Source organism: Aythya marila, assembly GCF_965140915.1.
Source record: "Aythya marila genome assembly, chromosome: 3".
Classification (NCBI taxonomy): Eukaryota; Metazoa; Chordata; class Aves; order Anseriformes; family Anatidae; genus Aythya; species Aythya marila.
The window spans coordinates 42,177,677-42,193,035 of record NC_139044.1 but is presented as its reverse complement, the minus strand read 5'-3'; the positions used below and the strand labels follow the sequence as shown (position 1 = coordinate 42,193,035).

The 15,359-nt window shown below is 39.3% G+C and overlaps 1 protein-coding gene across 3 annotated transcripts in view; it reads left to right on the top strand.

Annotated features, from left to right (window-relative positions):
• DISC1 (DISC1 scaffold protein) overlaps nucleotides 1-15,359 on the top strand; it is a 190,947-nt gene that overhangs the window by 161,898 nt on the left and 13,690 nt on the right. For 2 of the 3 annotated variants that reach the window (XR_014317286.1, XM_082757808.1), the window contains exon 11: nucleotides 12,394-12,637. The exons of the other annotated variant lie outside the window; for it this stretch is intronic. Coding sequence is in view for 1 of the 2 variants with exons in the window: in XM_082757808.1 (XP_082613934.1) it covers nucleotides 12,394-12,637 (244 nt within the window). In the remaining variant the exon portion in view is untranslated. The remainder of the gene's footprint in view (nucleotides 1-12,393; nucleotides 12,638-15,359) is intronic. 3 annotated transcript variants of the gene reach the window in all.

The window sequence follows — 15,359 nt, the reverse complement described above, 5'->3', positions numbered from 1 at the left end:
GAAAATTTAGTTTGCACAATGGCGAATCCAATTAACAAAAAATAAAAACTTACATATCCTTTCTAACTCATTTTTATTCCCTCCTCTACTTTAAGCATTTGTAAGCTCTTTTGTTTGCTGTTCTTGAAGTTAGTATTCTTGGAGAGAGGGCTTTCCAATTCTTTCCCTGGTCTCTATTTATATTTTTCTTACCCCTTTCCTTCTACTTGTCTCATTTCCACTTCTAAAAATTTATTCTTACCTTCTTTATTTTGTTTCCAGTTTCATTCCTTAGAACTATTGTTGTTGTGTATCTCCTCTCTGTATGTCACTGAGGGCAAAAAAGTATCAGAAAGTAGAAATATAAAAATTAACTTAATTCACGGAAAACCCATTCTCACCCTTAAAACAGAGCAGATTATTTTTCAGGATATCTTAGACTGCATGACCACAGCACAGATTCTCATTAAATGTTCTATCTGTCTTTACAATCATTTGCAATATATTTGAAAATGTCTGCAATGTCCTCCCAGCATGTAGTATCTTGGAAATGCTTAGTAAATTTGAATTTAAATAACCTCGTGAGAAATTTGATGGCATTGCTTCATGGAAATGGATTAGCCTAGATTAACTGGGGCTGGAGGAAAGTCGAGAATCTTTGCTGTTCTTTTTGTTTCTGGGTGTGGAAACCATAGCTAAAACCCACAGAGGGTGGAAACTGAAATGATCTTTCTGAAAGTGCAGCAGATTAGAACTTGTAATCATGTCTCTCTGGCATAATGTTCTCTTCATCTTCATGGTGATCTGGTCCCATGGTGGAGATCCTTGGTAGACAAACTCATGTCTTCTGCCAGGATGCAGCTCTTGGTCCCCAACCTCTCAGTTGTGTCTTTCAGCAGCAGCAGAACCAATATTTGCACCCATCTGTAGATGAATACAAGTTGCCTGGGCAGTAAAAATGAGGGCAAAGGATGTAATCTACTTCTTTATCTTCTCACTTGCTGGCAGAAGACCATTGCTCCTGTCTGCAGCCTTCACAAGATAGGAGATAATTGCACTTGTGGAGCCCACTATGTTTTTTGTGGCAGCAAGGATCATCTTCTGGTTCTGCAGAGGTAAAGAGAGGGCTTGCTGCTAGTGGAGAAGGGCTTTGTTTCAATTCCCAAATAAGCATATGCTGGCTGATGTGTGGAAAGAGCTCTTTGCAGAAGAGGAGGGGTGTGATGAGAAGGCCCAGGTCCAGCATTTGTCTGCGGGAAAAAGGACGTACACAAATTTTATTTTTCCACTTTAAGTCCTAGTGGGGAATTAATATCGCACCAATGTTTATTTAATATACATTGTGCCCAGAACATTTTTAAAGTAATGTTTGGCTTCTATATAAAACCATAAATGGAAGAACAACAGAAGAATGGCAGACTTTCCAATTTTTGTTGCCTTTTCTTCTTTCCTTTTATTTATTTTGTTTAGTTTAGTTTTATTTTCCTAATTCAGGAATTCTGGGTTACAAATATTGATTTCTTTTTATCTTCTTAATTGGGAGATATGGAAACTGGTACGTGATGGTACTGGTTTATGATAAGTAGGGGAGAACTCTGTTCCTTTTAAATTTAATCTCAGCATTGAAAATAGATCTTTTTTGGGGAAAAAAGGAGCTCAGATTTGGGGTCAGTTTCTAACATCTCTTAAAGCTTTAGGAAAAAAAAGCACACAGAGCACACAGTCACATAGCCTTTAGTAACTCACTGTCCATATTAATTCAGATTTTATCCAGGCTAGGTTTTTGTTTTGTTTTGTTTAAGTAACTGAATTAACTTCCGTAGTTAGTGTGCAGCATTGGCAAAGACAAGGTGACAGAGGATTTTGCAGCCTATTCATGAGAAAGCTTCCCTCAGCTCCCACCCCCACCCCGCTCCTTCCCTCCAGGCTCTTTGTCTTCCATTCATTTTATCCTTAGCATAGCAGAAATCATCAGAGGGCAAGGCTGGGTCTCCCCTTAGAAAAACATGAAGTATTGCTCTTGCTTAAAAAGAAAATGTGCTGAAAGTTCGCAGCCTCTCTAGATGGTTAGTAATTGTGTATTTTGTTAGGATCTTGTCTTCTTCAGTATGCCTTTTTCCTGTGCTGCATTGTTCTGGTGCTGGTCAGTCATTTCTACAAAGCCACGGTTCAACAATCTGCTGAAACTCATTAATATTATGACAGTCCTCTGGGCTGAAAACTCATGCATCATCAAGAATAAGAAATTCTGCACCACTTTGCTGCTTTGCTGTGCTAAGACTTACTCGTTTTGGAGCAGAAGTAATGTTTTCCTTTTTTATTTGTTTGATAATCGTCGATTCTAATGAATGTGGGAGGATCCTGTTCTGTGAATGCTGAATGTCTGACATGACTAACATCAGCCACACTGGCTTCCTCATCCCTAAGAGTAGGCTGTGTTGGCATTTTGACCTGGAAGCCTGTAGTTTTCCTTGTAGATATCTGTGCTAACATATATTTGCATCAATGAAGGGAAGGTTGAAGCAATGAGCTTTGTTGATTTGCTTTTAATAGTTTACCATTTCCTTCGCAAAGAGGCTTTGGCTATGAGACAGAAAGCTCCACCTGCTTCAAAAAGAGAGTATGTTCAACGACTGATCTCATCTTCCGATTTAGGGAGGGTGTTTGAAGATAAGGTCCAAGACCATGAGCTTGACTATGCGTTCTCTAGGAAGATTAGGGTATATTTGCTGTGTGCTGTAGCTGCTGAGGAGTTAGCTTTGGAAGCTCTGCCAAGCTAAAGGACAGAGGTTTAATCTTCCCATCCAGTTAACGGAGAAAGTGTACAACAGGAAATGCTAGCATTATCTGCAGATGTTTAGCCAGAGCATAATGTCAGTTGAGAGGCACTCCACAAACTAGGGATTATGTTTGATAAATCAATGGAAAACATCCAGTTAAGCAGGATACTGTTTTCAGTAATCTTGTGAGACTTTTCCTCAGTCTGTCTATTTTTACTGAGATGAAGGTGAGTATATCATGGCCTCAAACTCTTCAAAGTACCCATCTTCAAAGTGCCCACCACCATCACCTGTCCCTTGCCCAACTCTGCCCACCCAGATGTTGCCTTCTCTTTGAGCTCTTTTCATGCAAACCTTTCTCAGCTGCGGATACATGATTATGTGGTGAGGGAGGGAGGGATGTGCAAAGCTGTTTGTCGCCTCTGTGTCTGTGACATTCAGCTTGTGCTCTCTTACCAAGTCCCCTGGTGGTTGCATATAGGTGAATATACATGGTGAGAAAGACCTGATCCCTTCTAACTTGGTGAGAAAATTGTTCAGAGGTGGACGTGTATTTTCCTACTGCTACTGGATTTGAGTGCATCCCTGCAGGCAAGACTCAAAACCAGTTTGTGCATTTCTCAAAAGCTTTGTCATCTCTCAAGCAGGGTTGCCATCAACAGTAATAATGAGTATAGAGAGCCCAAGGAAGATGAGGATGGACATCTGATATCGTCTGCCTGCTGTCCAGGGATACAGCCAAATGATCCTATCCCATGTTTGGACAAGACTTAGCACAAAGTCCTGACTGGCCCTTTAGATACAAGTGTCATGGTAATTAAACCAGTAGAAAACAAGTATCACCACCTGCATAGCCTGAGTGTGAAGATGTAGTGTAGCTCTGTCTTGCATGCAGCTCTAACAGCCTTTCCCACTAGCATTTGGGAGCATTCATTCCTTCAATTGCTTAATACTGGGAGTGAGCACACAGTCTGGGAGGAGGTGCAGGCCGCAGCCAGCAGCACCACACAGCACCCAGGGTGCCTCATAGCTCACAGGGTCCAGCCAGGGAGGGTCTGCAGGCCCTGCTCTTTCTGCCTTGCTCTTTTTGAGCCAGAACAGGATTTAGCTCTTTGACCTTACTCAACCCTGCAGCTACAGCAGCTTGTACCGTGCCCTCAGACCTTCCAGGGGAGCTCCGGAAGCACACGACTCTTGACATCAGTATTTGGCCAACTCTCGTTTTTCCAGGTGTGTCTTCCTGGTTACAAAGTTTGAATTTCAAGGTACATTCCTACATGGTGAGGATGTTATCTCCCCTGATTATATCTCTTCTAAAAGGGCATTTCTTTGCCCTCTTTTTTTTTTTTTTTTTTTTTTTTTTTTTATCATCACACATGCCTAATTCCTGCTCAGTCAGCAGTACACAAGATGATTCACGTTCCCAAATTCACTTGACACTGAAATTCTAAATCTGTTGCCCTTTCAGAGAGGGAATATATTATAAACTGTGGCTTTTTATAATCGAGAACAGAGGTGAATAAAAACTAAACATAGGAGAATTGTAAATTCATTTAATATGCTTCCTACCACTTGTGGTCAGAGGCTGTAACAAACAAGAAGAGATCAGGCTCATTCTTCTAATTGGTTTGCGATAAGGATGCATTCTTCTGGGGGTATAAATAGACATCGCTGCTATTGCAACAGCATGGATTTATGACAGCTGAGAATGTGGCCTCAATTCAAATGTTGTGCTTTCTTCCCATTGTATGCCTTTGGAAACAAATGTATTTTCTTGAATTAGAACCAGTTGTGGCTTTGAAAGCCACTGAATTTCAGTGGAAGTCACTTAGAATTTGAATATTGTGAGGTTCAAGCTTGTGATAGTATTTAGGCTTGTGCAGCAGCTCAGTGGTTTGAACAGACCTTAGATGAATGCATGGATCCTGAGATGCAAGCATTTCAAAACTGGGGCTAATTCACGCACCTCCTTGGATTCTCATTTGAGATCAGATACTAAATGGAGCAGAAAAAAAATCTAATTCCAGCAATTCCCATCCAGTCAAAAAAAAAAAAATCCAACTGTTTAATGACATTGAGGGGCTTTGCTGTTATTGCAGAGGCCAAAGGCAAGCAGGATGCAGACTGAGTTATCAGTGTTAGTACCAAACTTGAAGGTGCTTTATCAGATTATGAATGAGGTGAATGATAAACTATGGTTGAGAAGACGGCTTTATGGCCTGCTTAATAAGAAGAATCCCCTGATCATTTTCTCCTCATCTATCAAAGTTAAGTTTTTCACTGTTAGAATAGACTATTTATAATTGATGCTTCAGTGGAGGTGGGGATAGAGGTCCGTTACTCTATACCTTTTTTTTTTTTTTTTTTTAAGAGAAATAAATAGTCCTAAAAGCATGCAGTAAATTTTTACATTATGGATTAGGTAATATAGTAAAAATAAACTGTACAGTAAATGTAGGGACTAAATTGAGTAGTAAATTCTTCCTACAAGGTGCCTCCCTCCTTCCCTTGTAAATTAGTTGATTTCCTGCGTTTGACATGTCAGTTTCCATTCCAGTATCCACCTTGCATTAAGAACCAAAGTGAAAAGCATCAGCTGCAGCAGTCTATCATTTTGTGTTTCCAGTGGAGATAATTTAACTATAACACAGTGACATTGAATATTGATAGAAAAATGACAGGCCGTGGTTAAAGTTTTGTGCTGGGTAAAATAAATGGCTAGAGGATTGAAGAGAAAACAACAAAAATGTTGTTCAGCATTGTATGGTGTCTTGTTTTTTAATAACCCTAATCAAGTTTCCATTATTGGTTTTGAGCACTAGAAAAATGGTTCTTCCTCCTTATTTTGAACAGTCCTTTCACGAAAGGAAGAGCAGTCATAAAACATACATTTCACATAAAATATTAGCATAGGACAGATTTAACACCTTATATCATTTTTTTTTCTTCTGTGGACAAGGGAAAGAGGTCATGATTATTAGCAGATTATTTTTAGATTTTAGTTTAGATTCTGATCCTTCAGCACCTACTTCAGTACCTACTTTTGTATCACTGTGAAATACATAATAGACACAGTACACTGATTTTGACTTCAGTGTCACTACCATTGTGTTAAAAGGAAGTTATTTATGTAAGTTAAAAAGGCTTATTTTCTTTAGATGTGTACCTCTTCACATACATACATACATCTTCATACCCTCACATATTATAAAGTACTGCATCTGCAGGTATATTCTGCCCTGCTACATCCCTGAGTAATAGAGAGAAGAATGCCACAAAGAGCTCTCACCATGATGAGGGCTGGGCTGGGCTGGGCTGAGGACTCCGCTCACCTCTTTCTTCAAATCTGTTCCTGTGCACATTTCTGGCATCCTATAGAAAGCAGAGCCACCGCTACCATCCATTCTCCAAGCTGCAGGAAAGCAGTGTCTATGTCTCTGTGCTGTGCCATGACGTCCTGGCTGGATGAGCTGGATGTCTTCTGGGTAGGACTGTTGTGCAGACAGCACGTCTGCGGCTTATAAGATCTAGATGTTAGAAAATATATATGTTAGAAAAGTCAGCCCAGAGCATATTTTTTGGGTGTTGGAAATGTAAGAATCCAGAAGTTAGACTGGGATTCTGAGGACTGATTTCTTGGGCTATGTGGTTCTGGTTCAGAGCATTCTCCAGTAGGTCATTACACCACACATCTACAGAGGGGCACCTACTTGTTATTTTCTTCATGCTTTCAGTAAAATATTATGTTGTGTAGTCTGCTAGATGTTATTGTATGTTTTATAAGGGAGAAGGCAAGGTTAAAGAAGCAAATCACTCGTGCCAGAGAAACATACTGCAAGCTTCAGACTTTGCCAAGGAGCTCTAGTTAGTCTCTAAGGTAGGAGTTAAAGTAGGTTATTATCTGACGAGGGAGAATGGAGACCCCTAACCTCTTTGGAGTGAGTCTTGTTTTTACACGGAGAAGTGCAATAATAACGCTGAACAGCAAATAAATGTTGTCACTGAGCTTTGAAATAAGGGAGTAGGAAAAATAAGTCTCGCGCACTGGGGGAGAAACACATGATCAAAACAATACAAAGTGAATTCATGAGATTTTCAGCTCCTGAGGAGATTGCGGGGAAGAAACACAATGCAAGGAATTGAATTGTGAAATTGAGATTCTATAACTGGTGTGTATAGAGGGGTTTTATAGGATTAGAGAAAGTTGCAGGAAGAAAAAAACAGAAGTTTTTTTTATTTCAGATGTTTATAAAAGGTGACTTTCTAGTGTGCAGGCAAGGAGAAAATAAGTTTTGCTGTTCAGACGAGAGTCCAGGTTTTCTTCCTCTCTTTTCCTGACCCTTTTCTCTTCTCACTTTCATGTTTGCCAGCTGCAAGTTGCGATCTGATGAGCCCTAGCTGTACCTTCTCCCTTATCAGACTGCTGTTGAACACCAGCCAGACGGGGAAAACAGGGTTATGTGACTCCCGTTCACCAGAGCCTCACATGACCCACTGATAAGAACATTGCAGTTCTTGATTTGTTCAACAGATTGGTTGCAGGCATCTTTAAATGTAAGAGTGAACGTGGAAGATGAAGAAAAGATCAGGCTGGTAACCTTGTTTTAAAAAGGAGAAAAACAAAATATATTCCTGAAGTTGTAAATATTTGTCAAATATAAGTTGAGCTATTCATGCATGACTGAATTAATACGATAAACCAAATCAGAGGGATGGGTTTCTGCAAAGAGTAATGCACCACAGCTTTCTTCCTCTAGTCCCTGGTCAATTAAATATTATTGCTCCATACTTTCTTTCTTTTGGTTGCCTCCTTTGTTCATTGAATGACTGTTGCCTTAAGAAAAAGCAGCAAAGACAACTAAACGGAGAGTAGGAAGAGCTCGTTCTTTCCCTGTGGTGCAAAATATAAATAGAATTGAGTGACCAAAATACAGAGCAACTTTCCCTAGATCAACAAAGGAGGGGGATATGGAGTGAAGTCTTCTGATTCGCATTGCCATTTTCTGTAAGCTTCACAATTTTCCAGTCATTTTAACTGTCCTAGTGAAAATCCCTTTTGTCTCTGCCAGAGTATTTTTGTTGCACTTCATTTGCTGTCTTGTCAGAGAAAGCTACCTTTAGCGTCAGTGAATGCAGTGTGTGAACAAATGTGCCTGGTACTAGAAAAAGGTATGTATGTATGTTCCTGACTCTGTACCTTAGTGGGGCTAGCCTGTTAGAAGGAAGTTGTCTGGAGTGTTTCTTCTTAGTTAATCTCACCTGGTAAATTAGCTTTTGTTTATGCAGTTTCCAAATAGACATCTTGCTATGCAGCCTTTTAGCTTCAGTCTCACTCGCAGTGGCTTCTTAGAGGGATTTCCCTTTGCTGTCCTTAAAATAAGCAATATCTTGTATCAACACACAGTGTTGACCTCAGGGTGTTATAAACCACTTTTAACGATTCACTCACCAAGGGGCATTCCTAAAAACGAGAGATGGTGAGATTTACAAGTAGTGACATCTCCGCGTGTTGATTCCAATTTGCTTTCCAGGAGGCTTTTGGGGGGACATTTTTTGTGGTGTTGGCTTTTAAAAATTATTATTTATTTATTATCATATTTAATATAAAGTCTTTTGGCTATTTTTACATGGGCATGTTTTCATTTAGGCTATAATGTTCCAGGACTGAATGTGCCTTTTGTATGTCTGCAGAGCCTTCAATAGAAAAGTTGTGTTCTCAGTGTTCCAGTTAGCACTATAAATAGTTTTAGAGTAATGTTGTGCTGAGAGTCACATAAAGAGCCCCCACTGGTGTCTCTGGGAATCTTGTGCAAAGACCGAGGAGCAATGTTCTTTGGACTTGAAGGAGGAAAGAGAGGATCCTTGTTGGATGTGACTCTCAACATGATTTTCACCCAGTGTTACATGTAAATTGAAGATACCCTCCATATTCCTGCACCCCCTTGTCTGTGGTGTCATTCCCTAGAAAACTCCTTGTGGCTGCCGCTTCCTACTTGAGACTTTGTAAAGGCATCTGTAACTATAATTTCAACTGCCACGTTACAAAGAGAACTTGCAGATAAGCCTCTCCATTCCACATTCATTTCCTCCTGTCTATAAACAGCTCTGTTTTCTCTGACAGCTCTTTTATCTTCATCAACTTGACCTAATCCAGAATTCTCTCTCCTGCTTCTTCTGTTTGAGTTCCTGTGGATGTCTCAGCCATTCTTTAAGTCAATGTAGGCCTGCTCATTTGGATTCTTTTTGCATGATATCCTGGAGATAAGACCTGTCTAAGCTATCCATCCAGCTAAAAAATCACTTGTACTGAGTCTCGCATCTCAGTTACTTCAACACTCATTTCTCTGGCATCTACTTGACAAAAGCAGTCTTGCCCTACCCTCAACCAGCCCAAATGCTATTGCTACTGCAATGACTGCTCTCCCTCTCTCCCTCCCTACCTCCTTCCCTCCGCTTTTTAAATTCTGTCTTTCTGATCGTTTCACTTTATTTGGTTTTCTCCATTGGTTCCCTCTGTTCTTTTACATTAAACATAACTGCTAGTCTTCAATGTCAAGGCTGTTCACAATCTTTTTCCACCTATTCAGTCTTTTTTTTTCTTTTTTTTTTTTTTTCTTTTTGTATCAAAAGACTGACTTCCATCTAAAGATAATAAAAGACACCAGTATCCCAGTGTGGCATCCCATTATATTTTTACAGCAACATCTTTTGCCTTTCCTATGTGTTTCCTGTATGGAGGGATAGAGATCTTAGATAACCATAGACCTGTTTCATTGGCCTCCTGCAAATCCTTAGAATTCTCATTCACGATGATATCTCGGTGTGCTTGATGATGATTAGACTAATTACTTGCTGATGTATCTAATTAAACTGTTGTACTGTAACTAATGTGCTGTGTTCAGTCCACTGTTGTCTCAATGTTTCTTTGAACATCCTTGTCTGTATCTAGCTCTTTGCAATCTTACTGCTATTTGTACAAAAGCTAGCACCTGGGACTTGTGAGCCCTCTGGCACTTGGAAATGCAGAATCTTTGGGTGATTAAGGTATGCTTTGTTGTTGCTGGGTCTGTATAAATGAATGATGGATGGCAATGTGTTGTGGATTCCAGCAAATTGTTCCTCCCACCTCTGTTGAACTTCCCACACTATACTTTGTTGGTATTGTACAAACAGGCATATAACATCTAGAGATTAATACATCATAAAGGATTTATAAATACAGGAATAATATAAAATCTCACCCAATCTTGTTGCATCATTTTGAAAAGTTGTGTACCTGAGAAACTCACTGTGTTCAATACAGGCACCCACATACTTTTCACTTCATAGAGACTGCAAATGCACTTTTACAGTGGATTAAACACAAACCAAACTCTGAAATCCACTTGAGCTTACTTTTATACCTGTCATAACATGTAAAGATTTTGCATGTTGGGGACAACATAATTTTTAATGCTTATTTGGTCTGTGCTTCTGTCAGCTATTTGCAGCCTTCAAATAATTTTCACTTTAAAAGCGTGTTTGAAAAATGCTTCTAAATGCTGAATTTCAAAATATAGACTAAAAGATTCAGAGTCCTTGGACTTAAGTAGGCCTAGATTATCCCAGTATATTTGCATTTACTGGTTGCAGTTGAAAAGTTCAGCGTAACATCATTTAACATTCTTACTTGGTATCTTAGGTCAAGATATATCAGAGTTTTACTGATACAATGATAAAACAAAGATGTCTTTAAAATAAGAGCAAGCTATTAGAGGCACATTCAGTAATTGCTGATTAGTAAAGTGGGAGTAAGACATAATCAAAAGCATGTTGACCGAATTGCTGAGTCATGGGTGAATAATTGCAGCCCAGGCACTATTACCCTCTGCTTTTATATATGCTGTTCATCTTCTCTGCTGTGAATACTACATATATCACTATCTCTGTCCCAGTTTTGTCAATAGAGTTCTTCATTAAAATGAATAACCAAAACAAGCAATCCACTGGAAATTATCACTCAGGTCTCTGGTGTGTTTTGAGTCTTTTATAATATGTCATATATAGCTGCAAGCAAACTTTTGCAAAAAGCAAGTAAATGGGCATGTGTATATCTGCAGGGAGATGTTTTGACTGTGTAACCGTGATGGTGTGACTGACAAATAGAGAAACAGTGGGGGTTATTTTATGTTTCTGGCTTGGTAAGTAAAATGCTACCTTGATGGAGCATAGAGTTGCAATCCAGTGAAGATTTTTTTCCCTTTCTAATTAGTGACACTCTGAACTTCTTGTTGGGGACTGATTTAAGGACTTCATGCTGCATCCTACCCTCAGTAACCGCTGATACTGATGCTAAGCTCAGATCAAGTACCACAGCTTCTGGAGCCTGGTTTTGCACTTAGTTTCAAAATACTGCTTTGTGAATTTTCCATCTTGGCGTCTTGTGTTTGTAGAGTTTAAAAATATACCTCTGTTGGATTAATGAATTCATTGTGAGCAGTGCATCTCCTTTATCCTTCATTCAGAATAAAAGATAAGCTAGCATTTAACTTGGTCAGAAAAGTTAAAATCTGATAGTTATTTTCCTTCTTTTAATCACTTATAATTGCCTACTATTATATAGCAAGTGATATGATTTGAACAGCACTGAGAAGAAGTATTGTGGTTATTAGATAATAGTATTCAAATCTGTCTAGAAGTGTGTATTGCCATGGGAATTAGCGCTTCTGAGTCCTATTCCAGGCTCTGCCAATGATCAGCTATATTTTAGCAGGCAACCTAATCCTTTGGCTCCTTAGAGACAAGATGTATTAAATGGAGATGTGACCACATCTCTTAAGAGCAGTGTGATGTTAGTATTCAGTACCTTGTTCTGAAAAACTGGCTATACATAAAATTGCCATTTACTTCAGATAAAAATACCTACTTGGACATATCTCAGGATTAGTATTTGTAACTTATATGGCCATCTCAGAGATGATCAATAGATTGAAAGTGTGAAAAAATTTGGTATTTTGAAATGCCTAATAAATTGTTTTTCTTTAGTGGTATAACAAAATTATAAATAAATAAAACAAAAACATTTTATGGAGAGATAAGGACAACATTCAAAGGTAGAAAACTGAAGGACAGGAGAGTATTACCAGCTTTATCTAATTGATTCACTAAAGTCAAAGCATGTACATTTCAGTGTAACGAGAAAATGAGCAGTCACTGTATCTATTTTCCAAAAACTAGAGCTGATTTAATTCAGTAAATAGTGTGATTGCTCATACTTGATGTTTTATAAGAAATTCAGGAAAGCCACATGATTGCTGACAGGTCTGTATACCTGACAGAGCAAAGACTCCTTGTGATTGATCACAAGATTCCTGGACTTGTATCAGATCAGGAGAAGGTCACACGTAGCCAGTGTATGCCCTACTGTTGGAAGCAACACCTTAACACAAAATTTTTTAAAGTGACTTCTGCATCAGGCCATCGTATTGCTGCTTTTCAGTTCGAAATAGCATGTGCTATCTCTGTGGAAGTATTTGAGTTGCTGTTGTTTTTCCGTTGTTTTTATATTTTTCTATCCGATCGCAAGTAGTCACCCCACTTGAAATAGCAACCATTCTCCCTGATCTGCATTATTTTATTTTGGCTTTTATTTCAGCTGCGGGAGCCAGCTGCTCCAAAGAGTGTGGGAAGCTGACTTGGAGGCCTGTCAGCTGTTGATCCGAGGCTTTCAACTGAAAGAAACCAGTTGCTGTGGTTTGGAGGAAGAGGACAACCAAATGGATGAGCTGGAGATGGCTGCTGATGGCCCTTCTGATTCTGAGAAAAGAAAAGAAGGTCACTTTTCGAAGGGCACAGAGTGGGGCAGTGTTCCCTGCTCCAAGCACAGTGAGCTGAAACAGGTATCTGAAATACTCTACAGCTGGATTTGAAGTGATACTGCTGGTTTTTATTTTGAGAGGAGGAGTTAAATCTGGGTGATGGGTCAGCAGGGCAGGTTAAGAATGAACTTAACATCTGGCCTCCAATATGGGACATGAATAAAAAAGCTTATTAGTTTCTCCGAAGCCCTTCAACCCTTTTTCCTTTAACCATCAGTCTTCTTAAAATTTAGAAATTAATGAGGCAGTGAATCCAGATTCTACATCTGGATTTAAAGGAAAAGCATTTCTCTTAAGATTCTTTAAGTATTTAACTCAGATTACCAGCTACTCCTCATCTCACTGATGAGTTTCACTCTGAGTTAGTTCTACTGACTAGTTAGCCCTGGATCTGTGTTAGCTGTAGTGGGGAGGGGATAATTTTTCCTTCCCTAGTGAAACGGTCAAAGGCTTCCTAACTCAGATGCAGGTAGGCTTCCAGCATATAGAAAATACTAAAAGAAGAAAAAAAATCATGAGATTTAAAGGGTCTGAGAAATTTCTTTTAAGTTTTTGTGTTCTGCTCTGGAATGCCATCCTTGCTTAAATATTTACAACTACCTAAAAATAATTTAACTGCACTGTCAAGGCAATAAATAAATAAATAAAGCTATTGAAAAGCTTTGTGACCCAATAGCTGCACTGTGACAAAGAGACCCTCCAACGGGAGTTATTTTTTCAGTTGACTGACAAAAATTAAAAGTGTGCTTAATCCCACGTGGTGCTAGGAGCCATTGAACTGTGCATTACATTGAAAGCTGATACCATATTTTGCATTCATACTGGCTGAGACTTAGCAGAAAGCAGGGTGTTACCTTACTGTAAAGTCTCTTCTTTTTAGTAAAATTCTGTTTTTAAATTGGGCTTCAAAAGTACTTTCAGCCTAGGAAAGACAATTTACAGACTGAATCCACATAGAGAGGGTTAACACTGTAAATGGTCAACTGTGGATTTGATTTTTTTCCTCTGTGATTTTTTTTTTTTTTCTCTCATCATATCCCTGATGAGTTGGTTGAAGTAATATGAGCCATTCTGTTGGTCATGGAAAGCCGTGATTCCCTTTTAAAAAAGCAGCTGGGAAGCTCTGGAAGGTTTGGGGCTTTATTACTGTTTCTGTAGCACTCTTGAGATTCATGCAGGAGATATCAGCCATTTCATCTCTGCAAGTATCATTTCCCTGGAAAGTGGCATTAGAATGACATAAAGGCAACTGAAGTGAGGTGACTTTGGGTTCTGGATAGAGGTGCAGGAATCAGAAAGATGGGTTCCCCATATGTTTAGTGGAAGGGGAAAGTATATTTACACAATTTTTGATAATTTCTTCTCTGTCTCTTATCAACTACAGAGGGAACTTAGGGACACTATCCACCTAACTTCAGCTCTTCATCTAGCTGCTTTTAAACTTCGTAGGATAAATGCCTTTGCTTGCAATCTGGTCTGTCCAGGCATCCTGATTAAACACCACTTTGAGAATGTGCCATAATTTATATAGAAGCTGATGTGTAAATACAAACACTAAAATGCCCATCAGTGAAGGACCTATGGAGGTCCTTCTGTTCTCACAGTGCTCCTAGGACTGGGAAAATTGAAGGGAAAAAAAAGCAGCAGTTATGTTATTATAAGAACATTCATTCACTTTCCAGCTTTTAGAAGGGGTTGAGCAACAGAGCAGTGTTTTACCACAGCTTAGTTGACTAGCCTTCCTCTGCTTCAGTGCTACCTGCAGCTAAAACCATTGAGTATAAGTTATGCATCAGTGACAACTGCAACCCACTACAACCATAAAAACTGAACAAAACACATAGACTGTTTTCTGGTTCTGGAATTTGGGCTGGTCAATAGTTTTTGTATTTTAAGGATCTGATTTTTTTTTTCCTTATGGGATATAGAAGATTTACACAATCAAGTGCATCTTACAGTTTAGGTAGTAATGCTGGTTGGATCTCAGTAGGTGTGACAGGCAGTATCTAACCTCTCAGAGAAGAGCTAGCTGTAGCATACTGCTTCCTGCCATCCCCCAGCAGTTCATCACAAGGCAGAATATAAAAGCAAACAAGTGAACCTGACACATTTCTTAAAAATCGTGCTAACCTCCTTTTTAGTGCTTTGAAGTGGAGAAGATGTTAAAAGGCAGAAAATGTCTTGATTTGTAAATAGACTTAGTTGAAAGTTATGTTTTCAGATTGGATATTAGGAAAAGGTTCTTCACTGAAAGGGTAGCTGGGCACTGGGACAGGCTCCCCAGGGCAGTGGTCAGGGCACCAAGCCTGCTGGAGTTCAAGAAGCATCTGGGCAATGCTCTCAGACACGTGGGTTGATTTTTGGGTGGTCCTGTGTGGGGCCAAGAGTTGGACTCAGTGATCCTTATGGGTCCTTTCCAGCTTGGGATATTCTGTGATTCTATGAAAGGCAATCCACTTTTGCAGCATTAAATGCTCTGTTATATGGTATTGTAATGTTTTCATTTCAAAAGTGGTTTATACTTGTGGCTGTGGTGGTTTTACCTTGCTGGGCAGATGGACTTCACCACAACCGCTTTCTCACTCCCCCTCTGCAGAAGAAGAGAGGGAGAAGAAAGTATGCTGGGGAAAAAAAAAAAAGGCTCATGGGTTGAGATAAGGATAATTTAATTAAAGGGAAAAGGAAGAGGGAAAAACAAACAAACAAAACAAAACAAGAAAAAGCAAAGGCCACACAGAAACAC